This window comes from Solanum dulcamara, chromosome 4, assembly GCF_947179165.1.
Source record: "Solanum dulcamara chromosome 4, daSolDulc1.2, whole genome shotgun sequence".
NCBI lineage: Eukaryota > Viridiplantae > Streptophyta > Magnoliopsida > Solanales > Solanaceae > Solanum > Solanum dulcamara.
The window spans coordinates 81605072-81626128 of record NC_077240.1 but is presented as its reverse complement, the minus strand read 5'-3'; the positions used below and the strand labels follow the sequence as shown (position 1 = coordinate 81626128).

General features: G+C 28.5%; 1 protein-coding gene across 2 annotated transcripts; it reads left to right on the top strand.

Annotated features, from left to right (window-relative positions):
* Positions 1-10621: 10621 nt before the first annotated feature.
* Positions 10622-18574, top strand: LOC129887923 (protein indeterminate-domain 6, chloroplastic-like). 2 transcript variants are annotated; one of them, XM_055963170.1, is made up of 5 exons: positions 10622-11130; positions 11836-12232; positions 14360-15321; positions 15869-16256; positions 18460-18574. In XM_055963170.1, exons 1-4 carry the CDS (start codon positions 11046-11048, stop codon positions 16198-16200), a joined length of 1776 nt encoding a protein of 591 aa, XP_055819145.1. In that variant the 5' UTR covers positions 10622-11045; the 3' UTR covers positions 16201-16256; positions 18460-18574. The 2 variants fall into 2 exon arrangements, with proteins under 2 accessions (XP_055819145.1, XP_055819143.1); XM_055963168.1 differs by having other exon boundaries at positions 10623-11126.
* The last annotated feature ends 2483 nt before the right edge of the window (positions 18575-21057 follow it).

Below are 21057 nucleotides of genomic sequence, written 5' to 3'. Positions count from 1 at the left end.
CGATACAAGTTATCTAAATGTTGTATTCATTAAAACAATACAATACGATATAATACAATACGATATGATACATTATGAAACAATACGTAACAACCCATCCAAACAAAGTGTAAGTTATCCCACTTGAGAGGTTGGATAAAATAATATCAAGTTAGATGGAATAAAGTGGGATATCCAGAATTAAAGTACTAAACTTAATTTATCAAAAAAATTAAACCTAAGGGACGGATGAGATCTTTGACATTTTTAATTTAAAGATTCGAATTCGAATTTGAAAATGAAGTAATGTTTCTTTTTAATGAGCTATACACTATATGAATTTGAAGTAATTAGGTCAATTGTTTTATAATACTAGATGATTATATTAGAAAAGGTGAAGTTTCATAAATAAAATATCTAATTCTATCTCCTTACAATTTTAGGCCTATATGCCTATAGTCATTGAAGTATATTTAGTGTACAACAAGTGTATAATAAATACATAACCACATACTGAATTACTGATTATATTGGAGTTATATTATTTAAAATTTATATAGAGTAATAATTAGAATTATTCTTGATTATAATTTTTATTAAATTGTTGCATAATTATGACTTAAGTAATTTCTTCGATCAATCTCTTTTAACACATGTTTTTAATCTTCAATTTCCTCTTTCTTCTTTTTAACAAAGAAAAAAAAATTATATTTGTGTCATGATCCAAACCCTTGGAGAGTGGCTAGACAAGACAAAGGGAATGTCATCGCAAAGCTATCTTGTATTCGTCGTATTTTTGACGGAATATTTTTTTCCATAGTACTCTAATATATATACGATGATATGATATGAGTTTAAATGAATAAATAAGAATTCGTATAGCTGGTTTTAATTACAAGATAGTTAATTATATATAAATCCAAACTTATTCCAATACTATCCATATCATGTGTATATATGTAATACAAAGTTATCAACATGAGGTGTGGTGGTGGACTGCTTCATCCTTAATCAGATGTCTCGGGGTTTGAGTCCTGGATATGAAAAAAATTCTGTTGGGAGTGTCACCCCCGAATGGGCCCTACAGTGCACAATTCAGATTTAATCGGGGCTTCACAGACTCCGAACACCGGGTAGAAAACTAAAAAAATAAAATGTAATACAAACTTACAACTTTAAGTAATTATACTAGCAATTAGTTATGAATTTCGTCGTCAATTCATCACTAAATTATTCAATAATTAAAAGAATTTTTTGATACTTCATCGCTAAATAAAATTAGAAACAAATTTTATTATTTAATTATAAAATTTTATCCGTCATTAATTCATATTTTTTTAGCCCAATTTACTGGATTCACCATATTGGGCTTCCACCTATGATGACATATATACGTCCTCTATTTCAGTGAATTGCCTCCAAAGTTGCTAGAAGGAGCCATCTTGCCTTAAAAAAAAAACTATAGAAATCTCACTAGTTTAGAAACTAATTATTTACGTACTTTAGTTTGCAATATTCTGAATCTTATCATATTTTGGTGTATTTAGATACATATATTTCGGGATATATGGAATCAAATTAAGTGTAATTTGTTCTAAATACATTGTATCTAAGTGGATTTGTATATATCTGAGATATAGAGACAAATCTCGCTCGCCTCCCTCCATCTCGCTCGTCACGCTTCTATGCATTAGGTATTCCAAATACATGAAATCACGCCAGATACATACAGATACATGTATCTAGTGTGTATCTGGTATGATTCACATGTATCTGAATAAATGACTATCTCACTCACCTCCCTCCCCATGTTGCTCGCCTCTCTCCCTATTTTTAGTGTATCTGGTAGCAAAAATACATGTATCTAGGTGTATATTTTTTAATATATGGTAGAAAACTCTTAATTAATAGTAAGATATATAATTATTTGAAAGTATAGGTAGAATCAATATATATGATATGAATGTATGTCTAATAACGTAGTTTCTCCCTTTCTTTTTTTTGTCCTTTAATTTAACATATTTGGTATGTTCGATAAAAAATAATTATATTCACAAACTAATCTACAAAAAAAATGTTAACTGATTATTATTATTTAAATAAGTGGCTATATAATTTAAAAATTCCTTTTTTGATATTGGAATGGAAACTACTATCTCTTTACTTTTCAGTGCATCATCATTTTACAAGTGTATAATCTTTACTCTTCTCTCTTTTCTTTTATTTTTCTTTTTAGATTCTACTTGAAAAAAATGTTGTTTTTAATTTTCGAAAAAATCATAGACAATTTATCTATGGTTCTCCATCTCTTTAACTTTCTCCATGTAAATACTAGAATTAGCTTTATCTGCTATGTTTTTTTATTAAAAAATTCTTTTTATGAGCTAAGCAGTAAAAATACTTTTAGTTGAATACATGATTTTTTTAAAAAAATTTATCACTAAATTTTATTTAAACACTTGAATTACGATCAGAAGCAGACATGTTAATCTCTTTCTTCAAATAACATAAACATGACTATTATTTAGAGTCTGTTTAGATTGACTTATTTTAAATACATTTTTAAATCAACATAGTTTTTAAGCATTTTTAACGTGTTTGAATAAACGAAAAGATTGTTTATAAGCACTTGATTAGCCGAAATCCATTAATTAGGATTATAAGTCAAAAACTAAGGATAAATATGTCTTTGACCGCAACCTATTTGGATTGAGCACCAAACAAATAATAATAATTTTTAATAAAAAAAACTATTTTTCATTGAAGTATTCTTGAACAAGCAAAGCTCTCTATATATATGGCTTATTTTTATTGGAAGAAGAGAAATTATTTGACTTCCAAAATGTGTTCACGTTTATTTTGTTACATAGATAAGACAAAAATGGGGGTCACTTTAATAAAGTTGGATAAACAGGATATTAATTCCAGAAACTGCATTCAGAATCTTGAGTGGTCCTTCACCACTAATTACTTATCTTGGCAATTAATCTTTTATCTCTTTATCTTTATATATTTTTACTTATTATATATTCAAATTCAAATATTTTTAGGACTCGTTTGGCTATAGGTTTTGGAAGTATTTTTTTTGGCAAAATAGTGTTTGTCCAATTAACTATCACTTTGTAAAACTTACATTTAAGCGTTGAAGACATATTGTTATCGTACAATATCCTAGAGACAGACCTCCATTTCACCCATCCAACTCTAGTATCAATATAAGACAATATCGTCAATTGTCATGTCTCCTTGAATTATGGAGCAAAGATACTTGAGCCTTTTTCTCTTGGGTATGATTAGGGCACCAATCTTCACTTCCACATCTGCATCATGCATCACATCACTGAACTTACACTCTAGGTACTATGTTTTACTTCTGCTTAATCTGAAACTTTTAGACTCTAAGGCCTCTCTTCAAATATTTCGTCTATCATTAACTCAATTACATGTCCCATCACTTAATACTATGTCATCTGAGACTAACGTACACCAGGACACCTCTTCTTAGATATATGTCGTGTCAAATCGTTCATCACTAAGGCAAAAAAGAAGGTCTAAGGGTTTATACCTCGTGCAACCCCATCACGATCAGAAAGTGTTTTGATCCACTGTCGTAACTCGAATTTTGGATCCATCGTGCATGCCTTTAATTTACAGGCCTAATGTAAGTCACATCTATACCTCTAGACTTCAAACATCTCCAAAAAGACATCCCTGAAGACTTATCATATGTCTTTTCTAGGTTAATGGACACCATGTATAAGTCCCTCTTTGTTTCTATATTGCTGCAATAATTTTCTTACAAGATGGATGACTTTTGTAGTCAAAAGCAATGCCATGATTCTAATTGGTTCTTAGAGATAAATACACCTCTTCTAATCTTCATCTCGATCGCCCCAGGGCTGTCTCGCGAAGATCTTCGATCCGAACCTTGACATCTACTCTCTCTTAGAGGATGAACCACGTCTTTGCTATCGCAAGAATATAGCGACTCTTCCATACTTTCATATTGTAACTTAATAGCTTAATATCCATATAGTTATTACACTTTTGAACATCACTATTGTTCTCGTACAACTGCACCATAATACTCTACCTCTATTTCTCTAATATTTAACCATCCTAAATATGACATTAAACAACTCAATCAGCCACATCATTACATGCCTCTTTTGCATTCTTCCAAAAGTCCAATCTACTAAACAAAATCAAACAGAGCAAAAACAAAAAACAAAAACCGTCCAAATTATTTAAGTAAAAATAATTAAAAAGTAAAAAAAGAAGAAATTATTAAATCTTGCAAACTATATGTCCTATTTGCTGGTGTGTTTTGACAATAATAATTAAATAAAGCCTGTGACACAAGTTGAGATGTCATTGTACATTCTTTTCTTCAAATGAATAACCAATACAAAGCCTTTGCCTTGAGAAAAGCTGGAACTCAACTTGTTTTTTCCATTCTTTTAGAATGGAGAGTCACAATCACACAGATTCAACTAAATCATAAAATGACTAGTGGCATGTCACAATATTAATTAATGTAACTTGATCACTAAATACATGTAGCTAACACCCCCCCCCCCTACTCCCCTAAAAAAGATCTTAATATTTCATACGACACTTGTGCGATTTCTATGATCCCAATTTGTTTGAGATTGAGATATAACTATTATTGTTATGTTATTGTATAACTTCGAAGAGGTTTTTTAATTTGACGTGTTAATATTTCATATGGCACTCTTGTGCGTTCATTGTGTATTCATACCAGTGGCGGACCCAGAAATTTTATGAAGGGGGTTCAAAAAAAATTAAACAGGCTAATCAGAAAAAAAATGTGCTTATTCGGATTTGAACTCGCGAGCTGAGACAAGCTAAGACAAAATATTGAACCCCATTTGCCACTGAGCTAGTCCTTTGGCTTATGCTCAGGGGGTTCAATGTTAAATATATACACATAAATTAAAAATTTTATCTTATATATACAGTATAATTTTTTAACGAAGGGGTTCGGATGAACTCCCTGAACTTGCCTTGGGTCCGCCCCTGATTCATACTATATTTGACTAAATTTATATTTGTACATTGCAGGACTCATTTTTGGAGACAACATTCCTAACAAGATTTTTTTTTTCATTTTCAGTAACTCAAACTCGAGATGTCTAAAAGGTAGAGGGATAAAAGTTGAGAAAAGAACATTATCAAACCATTGGTTACTCTAACATTATATTTGTACATTGTAGGACTCATTTTTGGAGATAATATTTCAAATAAGTTTTTTATTTCATTTTCAGTAATTCGAACTCGAGATACGTCTGAAAGGTAGAGAGATAAAAGTTGAGAAAAATACATTATCAAACCATTGGTTACTCTAACATGACTCATTTTTTAAAAATAACATTCCTAACAAGTTTTTATTTTTTATTTTTATTAACTCAAATTCGAGATGTATGATAGATAGAGGTATAAAAAGTTGAGAAAAGTACATTTCAAACCATTGGTGTTACTCTAACGTTCTTGCATGTCTTGACCATGCATGATGATGATGATGATGATTTGGTTGTCATTACATTAGAAATTCAACCTATTTTCTTGTTAACTTTTGGTAACTTTATAGGAAATACTAATTATTTAATTTGTGCCTCTTAAGATAAAGTGTGATTTTTATATACTAATAGTTTTTGCTTATTCCAAGTGGTTGGATTAAGTCTTTTAGTGGGTCCTATATATGATTGTGATATCCACTTTCTTTATATAATATATAACATTCTTCCCCTTTTTTATTCCTTTGATGTGACTCTCCCAGCACAACACAAGCTGCCTGTTGGTTAATTTATATACATAATAACTATTTCAAGATTCTCTTCTATTTTTTCTTCCTCAAAACATAATAATAATAAAATATTTAATATAATCCAAGTACTGTTTGAAGATTTAGGATATATTTCCGCAGACGTTATCTTTATCTTTGTAGGTTAAAAGTTGTTTTCGTTCGATGGACAATTTTTTTATCCTCCTAAATTGATTTATGATATTTGAATTTAGTAGGTTTTGATATTATATGTATATGGCTATTCTGACAATTTTGATTGAATTTGTGAGGAAAGAAAAAATACTAATTTTGTCACGCAAAAAATAATATTTCAGTAAAAATTTATTTTTCACTATTCATTTTTTCAATAAATTGGTTCGATAGAAAATGATCAGAAAAATCATGTTTTATAACATAAATTTCTTATTAATTTGCAATAAAAAAAACTCTATTTCTAATAGTGACTATACATTTCACTTAAAAAAAACTAATGCTTTAATAGTGAGGAAAAAATATCACTTGAAAATTGGTCTCTCTAATGTTTGACCAAAGAATGTTTTAAAAATACTTTTTGAAAAATATAGAAGAAGAAAAAAACCATGGCCTAAACGAGCCCTTAATTTCATAAGTGAACTAAAGTATTGAGTTTTTTTTTTTTCAAAAATATAAAATTAGATATCAAAAGAAATGACTAAAGAATATATATCATAATTTTATGGTTTAATATATTTAAATATTTAGAAAAAGTATCATTCTCAATTATTATTTTTAGTTTTGGGTGTGTGGGGATAAGGAACTTCAGTAGACCCATTCTTATCCAACAATAGAAATGTCTTATTTCATGTGAAGGACTACTTCAAAAATTGAATTAAAAGTGAAATAATTGGTGACAATGAAACTCGAATCTAGCACTTTTTTCCTCTCTATAAAATATAATTTTCTCGCTCATTTTTCATTGAACTAATTTATTCTAAAAACACATATAAAAAATTGATTCTCACTTTTTGTGTATGAAAATACTGTTACTTTTTCCTCACTAATTCAATTAAATATATTTATGATAATAATCACTGAATATTTTTCAACAAAAAATTTTAATGAAAAATATTGATATATAATCCATCATTATAGATATATAATTTTCTTTTAATTATATAACACTTTTTTTTCCCGGAAGATTGTTAAATAAAATATGAAAAATCTTTGTATGAATCTATTCAAATTATAACGAGGAGATCATTTTCTCAATTTATCCCATGTTTGCAAACTTGTAATGACATATTTGTTACAAATTAAAAGAAGGAAACTAAACAAAAACAAAAGCCATCCTTTTATCCAGTTGTTTAATATTTTTTTGGGACTCGATTAATCTGAATTTATATTGAAAGTTTTATTTTGAGAGGTAAAATACTCTCTATCAAAAATAATTTTATATCTATAATTTGTCACTTGCATTATATTTACTCACATATAAAGAATATATGAAGACTTCATTAATTAAATTCTTTTTCCACAATTAAGTGATTTTTTCTTAAAATAAAATACATAATTTTCATTAAAATTATTAGGTTCAATCGAATTTGACATTAGTTTTATTTTCCGTTTCTTCTCTTTTTTTAGGTCGAAAAAAAAAAGAGAAAGAAACAGAAAATATAAAAGAATATTTCTCAGGACTTCATATTTAATATGCATTTGGAATATTTATTTTTGACTATTAGCTAATAAAATAAAATTATTAGATATAAAGAAAATATAGTACTATAGTTAGCACCGCTAAAAATATAGTCCTTTATTTTTTATCACGAATCAATGAAAAAATTGTGTTATAAAACATATGATTGCTCCCTCCCCTCCCCCTTTCCAATTCTACCAAATTATCTTACTAAAATAATGCATGATGTAAATTAAAATAAATTCTCACTGAAATACTGAAAAGTTTTTAAATTATTTTATGTGAAAATATTACTATTTTTTTTCTCACTTGCTCAATCAAGAGACTGAACATTTTTCAATGTAAAAATAGTAATTTTTTAATAGTATAGTATGTACTTGTTGTGATGAAATAAATAAAGATTATGATAAAATCTTAAGATTTAACCAAATTAAAGATGTTGAATATGATTTTTATCTTTTATTTAAAAGCATTTTCCCCTTAAATAAATTTTACGTGACATATATTTAAATTAATCAAAATTTCAATACTCGAAAATAACAAAAAGGTGACGAAGGAAGGTTTTTGGCATGAAGTGATTAGAAGGATACGAAATGAGAGAAAGAGAGGCAAGTTGGTGGACCCAATCCGACGTCGCATATGGACACGTTACGGGTCGTGGGCTCCAATGACAGCACCATCATCTTCCTCTCCTCCCCCTGCCCTCCGTCATACGGTTGAATTTTATTGATCCGATTAATTTTAGGTTATTAGACATTTTTATTGATTTTTCATTTTAGGTTAAATTTCTTTCCAAAAGTTTTTATCTTTTTGCTTTTTTGATGACTCAAACTCACAACCTTATCGTTGAACGTAAGGAATATTTTATCATACGAACAACTCCCTCTTGTCAATTTCTTTAAATCAAATTGAAAACCTTTCGAAAAAACATCAGACGACGACCTAAGATTTTATAAGTCAGGTTTAGAGCTTCGGGCAAGCATCGGAACATTGGATCTAATGTTGTTCGAAAGGATAATTTTTCAAAGACTAAATTTGGATAACTTAAACTAGACAAGAAAATAAAATGATGGCCTAAAAAAAGATATTTGCATTAAAACAAAAGAGACATCTAATAACAATCGATTTTTCTATTAAGCGATTATATTTGTATTTATGTATAGTGTTAATTATAAATAGTCATATTTATTATTGTTGCCACATATAATACAATGATAATTATATTATTGACGTTAAATAATTGATGCGAAATTCTTTATTTGTTGTAATATTGCACAGACCATGAGTTTAGATTTGCATTGTATAGGCTCATTTAAAGAAAAACCTTTTCGTATAAAAAAAATATTATTCCAAAACTCGAACCTAAAATTTATAATTAAGGACAAAAAAATCTCATAATGGTTCCTTCCTCTCCTTCCACCTCCTCCCCTTTTGAGAATTTTTTGAAGAGGAAATCCTATGTGTGTAAATTTTGTAAAAAAATCAATTTTAATAGAGACAATGTTTTAAGTCATCACCCTTTGCTCTAAAATTGATTAACTTAAATTCGATTCAAATTGATTTAAAACATACAAAATATATGAGAAAATTATGGAATAAACAAAAAAATGTTGCCTAATTTTCTAGAATAATATCTAGCTTAAGTTAGTTGTAGTTATAATAATTTTTTCTATTTATAATACATTAGTAATTTTTACATATTTCTCCTTCTAAATTTCTCAAAGGCGTACACTTTAAAAGTCGTTTTGTTTAAAGTATAAGAAAATTTAATTTAATTTTTGTATAAAATTGTATTTTTTATATAACATCTAATTTATGGTAGAAATCAATAACCAGTATAATTTTCGTATAATTATATACTACATTGTTTGTTTTTCATTAATTATAAATTTAGCATAAATGAAGTGAATTGTTCAATATTGAAAATCAGAAGTTATATTACTAACCCATTTAACTTAAACAAGACAAGAATTATACAATATATATATATATATATATATATATATATATATATATATATATATAAAATAGAATGCGGGATAAGAGTACATGTTGTATTAGAAATACATTAATGATAAGATGATTCTACAATGACAAAAATGACATTCGATTAAGGCAATATGTATAATCCCTGAATCATTATTCGCCATATAATAATATTTTTTTGTATTATTATTCATCAGATAAATAATTAATATATTTCATTATACTCTTATATAGTTAGATCGTAAACCATACGACCCCTAAACTTACTCTTTAAATGTTTTAGTTCCATCTTTTGATGATTAGTTATTTTTTTCATTTTTGCAATTTGTGAATGAAAATAATTAATTCCCGGATTATTATTCGTCACATAATAATTATCTATACATTATTATTCACCACATAAATAATTTATTTAATTATACTCCCCGTATAATTAGGTCATTAACCAAACGACTCCTAAACTTACTCTTTGAAAGTTTTGATTCCCTCTTTAATTTTGATAATAATTAGTTACTCTTCGAAAGTTTTGATTCCCTCTTTTGATAATTAGTTATCTTTTCATTACTACATTATAATTTTCATATAATTACTACATTATTTGTTTTCCATTATAAACTTCGCATAAAGAATTAACTTTCATATTATTTTATATAAAATAAAATGTGAGATAGTAGAATAAGAATACATGTTATATTAGAAATATGTTGATGATAAGATCATACAATAGCGACAAAAATGACACTCAATTAAGGCAATTTCTATATAACAATTCCTAAAACATTATTCGCCATATAATTTTTTTATTTATGTATTATTATTCACCACATAAATAATTTATTTATTTCATTATATACTCCCGGCCCATGAACTTAATTACTCTTTAAAAGTCTTGGTTCCCTTTTTTTGATAATTAGTTATCTTTTCATTTTTGCAATCTCTACCTAATAATCCTTGAATTATTATTTGCCACATAATAATTAATTGTCTTTGCCTACATAACTAATTTATTTCATTATACCCCCCATATAGTTATATTGTAAACCATACTGTCTTAAACTTACTTTTTAAAAGTTTTGATTCCCTCTTTTGACATTTATGTTTTTTTTTTTTTTTTTTAGTATTTAGACTTGGGATAGGAAGTATAAAATGAGAAGGAAAAATAGTGATAGAGAGAGAAGAAAACCAAAAACCTTATTGGCATCTTTTTAGAAAATTTCATTTATAGCAAGTAGCTCTCCCACAATGGGATGATTCTTGCTCTCTCTTTTTTCCTCTCACTCTCACTCACTCATTCACTCTTTTTTCATTAGCTAAAAAAAAGTTTTGCTAATTAATTAGCAACAACTTTTTTTTGTTTTTGTTTTTGTTTTTGTTTTGTAAGGAGGGGTGTTTAGATAAGGTTTGTGAAGGAAAAAATAATCTTCTTGAATTCAATCCTTTTTTTTGTTTGTTTTTTGGGGTGAATTCAAGAAAAAGATAAAACGAATTCAAGAAAGATGTCAGCAGAACCTTCATCAATTATGTTTCGAGCAATGAGAGAAGAAGAAGAACAACAACAACACCAACACGAACTTCTTCTTCATCAGCAACAACAACAACAACATGGCGAACCGCCTTCTTCATCAACAACTCAATCTCAACAAGTACCAACAAAAAAGAGAAGAAATCAGCCTGGAACACCAAGCAAGTATCTTTTTTTTATATCTATGTATATATATATATACCAAAAGTTTTTTTTAAAAAAAAAAAAGGGGAAAAAAACTAAAAGGGGGTTTGGATTTTCCTTATTTTCATCAAAAAAGCAAAGGAAAAAAAAGGTGATTTGATTGTAAATTCAACTTTACAAGAAAAAAAAAGAAACCCTAGTCAATCTTGAAAGGGAATTCATGAGTATTGTGCTAACGAAAAAATGAAACCACTTTATTCACTTTTTGATCTAATTCTTTAAATAAAAATCTTTGCAAGTAAAATTCACTTATGTTGTTTAGATTCTTCAAAAGTACTACTGTCAGTTGTGTATTGAATCCTTCAAAAGCTACTCATTTTTTGAAGATTTGATACGATTGCAGCAACATTTTTAAAGAATTCGAACAACATAAATTTTATAGATATATGTTGCTCAGAAAATTGTGGAAGGATTTGATACATTTATGGCAATATTTATTAAAGGGTTTTCGAGCAACCTAACAAAATAGATTTTCTAGATATATGTTGCTCGAAATCTTTAAGAAAAAAAAAACTCTTGAGTGTTTGTTGAATTAATCCTCTAAAACCTATACATTTTTTTTTAAGGATTCGATATGTGTATGACAACATTTTTTGAAGTATCCAAGCAACGTTAATTAATTTCTCTCATGATTTTTTTTTTTTTTTTGTCAATTTTTTTTTCCAGATCCAGATGCAGAGATAATAGCTCTATCTCCCAAGACCCTAATGGCAACAAATAGGTTTGTATGTGAGGTATGCAACAAAGGTTTCCAAAGGGAACAAAACTTACAACTACACAGAAGAGGACACAATTTGCCTTGGAAGTTAAAACAAAAGAGTACAAAAGAGGTTAAGAGAAAAGTTTATTTATGCCCTGAGCCCACTTGTGTTCATCATGAACCTTCAAGAGCACTTGGAGATCTTACTGGTATTAAGAAACATTATTCAAGAAAACATGGTGAAAAAAAATATAAGTGTGAAAAGTGTTCCAAGAAGTATGCTGTCCAGTCTGATTGGAAAGCTCATACTAAGACTTGCGGTACACGCGAATATCGATGTGATTGTGGCACCCTTTTCTCAAGGTATGTTGTAGTACTAGTATTCAATCGTCTCGTCTAAAAGTTTAAATGATGGTATAAGACAGATATGGATAAAAATTGAGGTTATTTGAACCCCCATTTTGGTACGAATTAACAATCATGTGAATGTGGCATCCTTTTCTTTAGGGTATATAGTATTAATTGTTTCGTCTAAAAATTTAAGTGCTGATTAGACGGATTGAATAACAATGAGGTTTAATTTCTTTGTTTTTGATTTGATTTATGGACACCCATTTTTTTGGTTCTAATTACCAATCATGTGATTGTGGCACCCCTTTTTTCAAAGTCTGTGTATATATTCGTCATCTCATTTGAAAGCTTAAATCATATCAGATAGAGTCCAAAAATATGTCACCACTAAAATCATGGAAAATGTGATAGGACCGACCATATGTGAAAAATTTCACGAATTTCTAGTAGTGAAAGGATGGTTTCTTGATTCTTATTTTGATAATACTTGCTAAAATCAATTGTATTCAGGAATATAAATGTGATTGTTGCACCCTTTTCTCAAGCTAAGGTCTATACGATCATTTCGTCTAAGAGTGTAAGCTGTTTGAAAAAATAATACAAACGAAGTTAAATTTTTTTATTTTTTATAATTTATTGACGCACTCAATTTGGTACAAACAATCATGAGGATTATTATATAGCTCAAGTGAAAATGGCTATGATTATCTTCTTTGATTTTAGGGCTTTTACATTCCCCAGAAGTGAAGAAAAGTCTTAAAAGAAACTAAAAATAATGGAAAAAAGTTATTTCCAGCTTTTCCAACAGTTACAGATTCTTTTTGGACTATCAATTTAATTTTTTATTTTACATTTTTGTCTGTTTTCTGATAGGTTTTGTTTTTGTCTTTGGATCTTTTTATTTGCTGGTACTACTACTACTAAAGTATTATTACTTTTATCTCAATTTATATATGCACATTTTTCTTTTTTATCCGTCTCAATAAATGAAAGAGTTTGATTATAATTATTTTTTTAATCATACAAATTTTTAAGATTACACTATTAAAATAACTATATTTTTCATTAAAATTTTCTTTTGAAAAATATTCCATGGCTATTTCTATAGATATTTTAATTGAATAAGTAAAAAAAGAAAAATAGTAATGTTTTCACATTACAATAGATTTTGTGTCAATTCAAATAATATCACATAAATTGAGGCGAATATATAATAACTTTTTTTGTACCAATCAATTAATACCTAATTTTTTTGTCTGAACTGTTCAGTCATTTTTTTCCTAGGAACTATCGTCCTTTTGCCGTTACTTCTATCTGTTTCTTCTTATTCACGTGTTGTTATGCCATGTTGTAAAAATGTCTTGTCTTTTTTTTAAAAAAAAAATTTAATTTTATTTTTTTTGTTTGTTTTTTTGTCGGAGTTGTATAGATGCTTAATTGTTTTTCAGAATTCTTTCAACCACAACCCTTTTCATGATAATGTTTTGTTTTTTTTAGATTAAATTATTATCTTAGAATTTTTTCTCTTTATTCACAATCACTGCTATTTCTGGAATGAACTTTCACTATCACATGTGGTATTTTAACATCCATAAAATAGCTAAAAATGAATTCAAACATCTGCTAAGATAAAATTAAGGTTCGCATACGTGAATATATATACTTGGTATGTTATTTGTTGTTGTTTAAGGCAGTATAAAGCTTTTTCAGTATTGACTAATATAATTAGTTAAATTTCTTGTACCAACTTTATTAACGTGTGGTGGATACGTATTGTATTCTATTTCTATGATATGGGAGATCATAATAATGAATTTAATTATATTTTTGTATTATTATTATTATTTGTTTCTTAATTGTCATAATCATCTCTAGTATGGGACCACTTTGTACAAAACTATTACTCAACTCATTTTCAAGTTCATATATATGTTTATTGTTGACGTTTTTGGTAAGTTCAATGGTGTAATCATTTGTCTAATAAAAAATTCTCTACTACTTGACTTAAAAACATTCTTTTCAGACTCTATATACTTCTTTAATTAATCAAAGTATATTGGTTATTTTTCTTTTTGACTTACATCATAATATATGTATTTAATACGTTATATTGATAGTGTATATAACTTAAATATGCAGGCGTGATAGTTTCATCACCCATAGAGCCTTTTGTGATGCATTGGCACAAGAAAGTGCAAGAAATCCACCAAGCTTGAGCAGCATTGGGAGTCATTTATATGGAAGTATTAACAACAATAACATGAGTTTAGGCGGCCTTTCGAAATTAAATTCTCAAATTTCAAATCATCACGATATGCTTCACTTTGGAGGCAACAATAACAACAACATTAGTGGCGGGGCCCATCACCACCATCATCACAATCAGTTTGACAACAACAACAACCTCATTGGTTCGTCAGCGTTTCGGTCTTCATCTTCATTTTTCCAACTACCAGCTGATCAAACAAGTCATCAGGATTACGGGGAGAATAATAATAAACCATCAAATATCCATGGTCTAATGCAACTTCCCAATCTCCACAACAACACGAATGTTGCTACCGGTTCTTCTAGTATGTTTAACCTAAATTTCTTCCAGAATAACCATAATAATAATAACAACAACAATAACAACGTCGTTGATAATGCTCCTAATAGCAATATTTCTGGAGGCCTTGGTGGATTATTACTTCCTAGTCCTCATCAATTTAGCAACAACAATAGTGGTGAAGGTTCAAATAATTCATCAAACATTTTCTCAAGTGGTACCCTTCTAAGTGATCATCAACATCATCATCATATGAGTTCATCAATTCCTTCTCTTTATAATGTCTCATCATCGCCGGCACCGCCTATGTCCGCCACGGCGCTCCTCCAAAAAGCGGCTCAGATGGGGTCTACTACAAGTTGTAACAATAGTAGTACTAGTGCCTCCTTGATCAAAGCATTTGGTTCTGTTGTTGGTGTTGGTGGTTCGTCGTCTAGCACGACGAAATCTGATCTTCATCCGCCGCCAGCTGTCAACTTTGGCAGCGTTTACGGCCACGAGGATCCGATGAGCGCCGGGAATCATCTTCATGACCTAGTCGTTAATGCTTATGGTAAGTATACTTGCATGTTGAAATATGTGATTATCTTATCTAAAAATTTAAACGGTTAGAGTAATAATAATTTGATTTATTTAATAATATCATCAACACATCTTCTCACGTGTTAGCCTGATTCTTTATTTTACGGCTAAGAACGTGGAAATTCAGAGAAATTTTACACATAACCATCACTTTTCAACTCCTGAAATAAAAGAAAATAGTCGCTATCATCGAGTTTGAAATTCCACAAGGTAATATTTCAGTACATTATTATGGAATTTTCAATTGTGAAATTTCAAACTCAATGTGATGGAATTCCACCGGTAGAATTTCAAACTTAATAACATTGAGTATTTTTTTAATTATAGAAGTTGAAAAAGTGACTAGCCCACACTATTACTACTAAAAATTCATTTGGTCTGATCTTTACTTTTTTAATGATTCAAAAATATGAAAAATTCTTTTTCATACCTGATATATACCATGTTAACATATTTGATCAAACATCTCAATTAATCTTTTTTAATTTACTTAATTATATCTTCAACATACGTTACAGGTGCACACGATCAGAATCAAGACTATGGAGGGGTGTTAGGAGGGTATAACAACAACAATAAGATGAATAGTTATGATCAGCCACCACCACAAAAGAAGCAAATGATTAGTAATAACTTTTCAATGGACATTGGAATGAGTGAAGAAGCTAATAGGTTGACAAGAGATTTTCTTGGAGTTGGTGAAATTGTAAGGAGTATGAGTAATGGTGGAGGAGGATTTAGCAACAGCCAGCAGCAAATGAGTTCATTGGATAATAATAATAACAATTCTGAGAGTAGAAAAACTCAAAGTCGTCATCATCAACCTTTTGGAGGTGGCAATTTTCAATGAGTAAATACAAAGTTAGGGGAGAAGAAAAAAAGAGATATATGCACCAAAAAGTACAGGTAAAGTCAAAATACTACTTCTCTTTCGCTTTTATTTTATGTGTCTTGATTGATCTTATAATTTTAAATTAAAAGGTATTATATGAAAAAAAAATAAAAAAAATAAAGACAGTCTGATGTATAAAATATCTGCGTTAGCATAGTCTAGGAAAGGATTATGTACACCAAACGATGTGATATAGATAATCTATTTTAATACAAGTAGTAGTATTGACTGCTTTTATGATTCAAACTCGTAACAGGTTACACAAAGATAATTTTACTATTTGATTCAAGTCTCCCCTTTATAAAAATTTATATGTGAATTAATAGTTACTAAATCTTGTGATTTTAAATATGTCCTTTAAATTGAGGGTTTTATCAGAAATTAAACAACTTTTTTATCTCTAAGAAGTTAGGTCTTCATACACGATATCCTCTCATCCCAACTTGATAGGATTATACTTAGTATATTGTTATTATTGTGATCAAATAAACTTCTTTTTTTTTAAAAAAAAAAAAAAAGTTCTTTCCTTTGATAGAAATATGCCTGTCTGAATGTCAATCAGTATGTCTGTTACTTTCCTTTTGGCTGCAATCTGTTGTTAGGATTCTGTAGATACTTCACAGCACACCATTTTCAAAAGCACTTTATAACTACTCTATTAAATAATTAACTTATCTTTTTTAAAAAAAAAAAAAACTTACATGTAAATTAAATATTCTTTGAATGACCTAATATATTTTAAAAAATGTAAACCTAAATATACTTGCTATAACATAAAACTCTTTGAAGTATTTTATTCTATTTTAAAAGTAAAAAAATTCTTTATTTTCATAAAGAATTCTCTTATTTGATTGAAATACAAATTTTTTTGTAAGCTCCTTTTTAAATATTTATACTGTATATGATTCTCTCTAGAATTCAGTAAAATTGATTCTGAATATTCAATTATATGACTATATGGATAGTGGAGACTTGAGAGCAATAATGTTATGCCATCTTTCTATATGATATATATAAACTATTATGCAATCTATAAACTTAAAAAACAAATATTTTAAGTGATAAATACTTCTCCATTCTTAATCAAAAAATTTAGATTCAAGCCTTAGATACAAATCACCTTTGATAATTAGTAGGAAGCAGTTTGCCCAGAATTATGATATGACGAATCTGAATTAGTCGAACCTATGGAAGAAAAAATAAAATAAACAAATGTCAGAATATGTGGGGAGTGAAGGTCACATGTACATGTATAGATAATAATATTCCTTTGTTGTTTACATGCCTTGTCCCTCTCAAATTGCCCCCCCTCGTGCTGTCTCTCTTCATGTGAATGCATGTACAAAGTCACGGGGTGCTGCCCTATTGCCATTTTGGAATACTCATATAAATTATTCTTCTTATTTTTGAAACTGTTTTTCTATCGACACAAGATAAAGATAAATTTATATAATAGATAGTTAAATTGAATTTGAGCTGATCCAAAAAAATTGAGTTGATAGATGGACGGGGTCAGTGACCCCCAACTCGCCCAAGGGTTACTGCTGCTAAGATGGTTAAGTCAATATGAACTAAATAATGAGTTATACCCCCAACACGTTGAACTCTTAGCAAAGTTCTTTTGTATATATATAAAATACTATAAAGTTTTTTTATTTAAATATTTTGACAAAATTTTTTATGAGTAGCTATAAATTTTGCTCAAATCAGCTCAAGTTTTTAGATAGGCTGAATTTGAAAGGATCAAAATGATTTGAGTTGCTTAATTTGTGGGTCATTAACCTGCTCAAATTTAAACGAGTTGAACGCGTTATATTGTGTCCTTTTCATCCTTCAACATCTCCACCACCCCTCACCCCTATCCTCCCACCCTCACCTCCGATCGTACATATATATATATATATATATAGATTGTATATATACAAATGTTTTCAAAATAATATTTTTTACTGAAGTATCAAACGTAAAAAAAATCATTTATTTTTCTGAAAAAGATTGATCCATTTGGATCTTGGTCCATGATGGCCTTTTTATTGATTTTGACGATTGAATCTCTCTATGAATGGAAAAGGCACATTTTCCTTTGCCAAACACACTTGTCATTTCTTGCTGCTAATTTATTCTTCTTAATGTCGCTTCACTAGAGCTAGATTTAAATTTCACACATTATTAATTTTTTTTATTTTTGTTAATTAATTTTCATGGATATTCTTGTAGGGATCCAAGAACATGTTTTATAATGGAGCACATAGCTGTAGATTAATGAAGAAGTTCTCTTGAAGATTTTAGCTGGAATTTAGAAATACCTTTATTTCTGGAGATAAAAGTTTAGTACAAAAAACAAAAACTATGGTAGTTTTGTTTTTTTAATATTTTCTTTTGTTGTGGAATTTCTTTTTTGTTTTTATTTTGGTTGGATAGGCCAAGGTACAAGTATTAACTGCACAAAATTTTTAGAACTTCAAGCTTTGGTTATCTAATGACATATTTACATAAATGGTTTTTTTTTATATAGTTAGGTTTTACATGTTTAATTATGTAATTATTAAGTAGAGAACTAAGCATGAACAAAGAATTGTGTACCTACGTTAACACAACGGAAGTTCTTAAAAATTACTATAAAGAAAGTTGTCCAAATCAATTATGTCTTTCTTCGAAACATAATTCAGAAAGATAAATGTAATTTAATTTTAGAGAACTAAACGTCTGTGTCCTTTTTTGGGGACGAAAAGAAGAAGAAAAAAAATCGTCTTATCTACAGAAACACATGCCATATGAGTTTATCATGATTTTGGTGAAACTATTAAACGGTAGACACTAAGCTTATGCATTATTTGCAGAGCTAGATAGGAATATCGATGTTCAATTGAATTTCCTTCATCTAAAAGTTATATATATATTGTGTAGATAATTTTTTTTTTTTTTTGCTATGTATATATTATTGAATTCTTTTGATATTATACGAAAAATATTAATCTAATGTAGTGGTAAAGAGGTTTCAGAATTGATTTTGGTCACAAGTTAATTCAAACATAGGGCTGGCTTAACAGCACCGCAGAGAAATTTGTGACTTACCTTGATCAAGTCGTAAATAAAAATATTCCAACAGTAATGATAAAAAAAAGACTTGGAAATCAAAAATTGAAAGGATAGGGGATCGTCACAACCTCCGATCTATAGAATAGTTATGTTCACTATGTTCTCCTTATTATCGACATGCTATGATGCCTCGAAGCTATGTGACATTATAATGTTTCCTGAATCCTCTTATATAAATTTTTGGCTCTATTATTACTGGCGAATCTAATATTGTATATCGATATGAGTTTATTTAAATCTATAATTTTTAGTTTAAACCTGAATCGATCTGTTAAAATTCAATAAAATTGTTAATAACGATTAATAACAATTAGAATTGAGTTTTATATTAAATTCATAAAATTAAAATTCTGAATTCATTTCTGATAGGCTGAGTGGATTTGATTGTAAATTCTGATTAATTCTTGCTTGAAATTGAAGTCCAAAAGGTTAAAATTTGAAGCATTAATCATTTTTTTTGGTGGGGGCTTCACAATGATATACTAGAAATATTCAAGATTGTTTTTTGAAGATTTATTCAATTTGCTTAATATCATTATAAACAACCTGGCAGATCCACAAATATTTGGTTTATTACATCCAACCAAATATTAGTAGCTGCATGGCTCATCCAAAAAGCCATAATACACACATATATTATCTATTATTATATGATATATACATCAAGTGGACCTTATACTTTTTACCTTAGTTATATATCTTGAAAAGTACAATTGATGGAATAATTGATAATTATCAATGAGGATTTGAGCGATTTCATCTTTAATGGGCTTTATACAATATAATTTTGAATTAATTAGTCAATAATAAAGTACGTGATTATCTCATTTAAAAGCGTAAGTTATCAGATAAAACATAATGAAAATTTTATTGATAATGGATGGTGATAGACTCAGTTACGAGACATTTGGCTTTGATATCTTGCATGTATGAAGTGCACCTGCATGCAAGGGCGGATCTAAGAGCGGGAAGGGGTTCATCCAAACCCTTTCGATAAAAAATTATACTGTATATAAAGTAAATTTTCTGTATTTATGTATATATATTAAATTTCAACCCCCTAAACAAGAAACAAAGTGTAGCATAGTGGATAGTGCCTTTCAAATGGACTCCTGTGTTCATGGTTCGAATTTCACTATGAATATTATGTTTTTAACTTTTGTTATTTCTTTTCATATAATTTCGAGAACAGTCACTAGTCCGGCCCAATTTTTTGCCGTTAGCTTAGTTTTCTCAAACATTAGCTTAGTTTTCCATCAATTTTACTATTGATATATACCATATATGTCATATGTATATTTTATTAAATTACGTGATAGATTCTCAGTTTTGTAGGTTCATATTTTTATAATTAAAAGTAAGTTAAAATATAAGATGTGGTGATGTGGAAATTAAACCAGTTTTGTAGGTTCATATTTTTGCAATGCATATAAAACCTTTATCTTATATGAATTGTAACAAATATGCAATCACTTGTGTTTGTAAAGATGCATAATATAAGATGATAAATAAAGTTTTCCATAGTAGAAAAATAAAAATAAATACTCATATACTTCCGTTTCACTAGCTATTGATATTAGGATTGTTCAAAATCGAATCAAAATTGATAAACCGAATTATAAAAAAATTATTGGTAATAGGTTATTGATTTAGCGGTTTCAGTAATGGTTTTAATTTTTTGAATTATCAGATTATCGGTTCTTAACGGTTTAAAAT

Coding starts and splice junctions, on each gene's coding strand:
- LOC129887923 (XM_055963168.1), top strand. CDS start 10,940: ATGTCAGCAGAACCTTCATCAATTATGTTTCGAGCAATGAGAGAAGAA. Junction 12,233..14,359: donor TGTGGCACCCTTTTCTCAAG/GTATGTTGTAGT, acceptor TTAAATATGCAG/GCGTGATAGTTTCATCACCC. Junction 15,322..15,868: donor CCTAGTCGTTAATGCTTATG/GTAAGTATACTT, acceptor CATACGTTACAG/GTGCACACGATCAGAATCAA.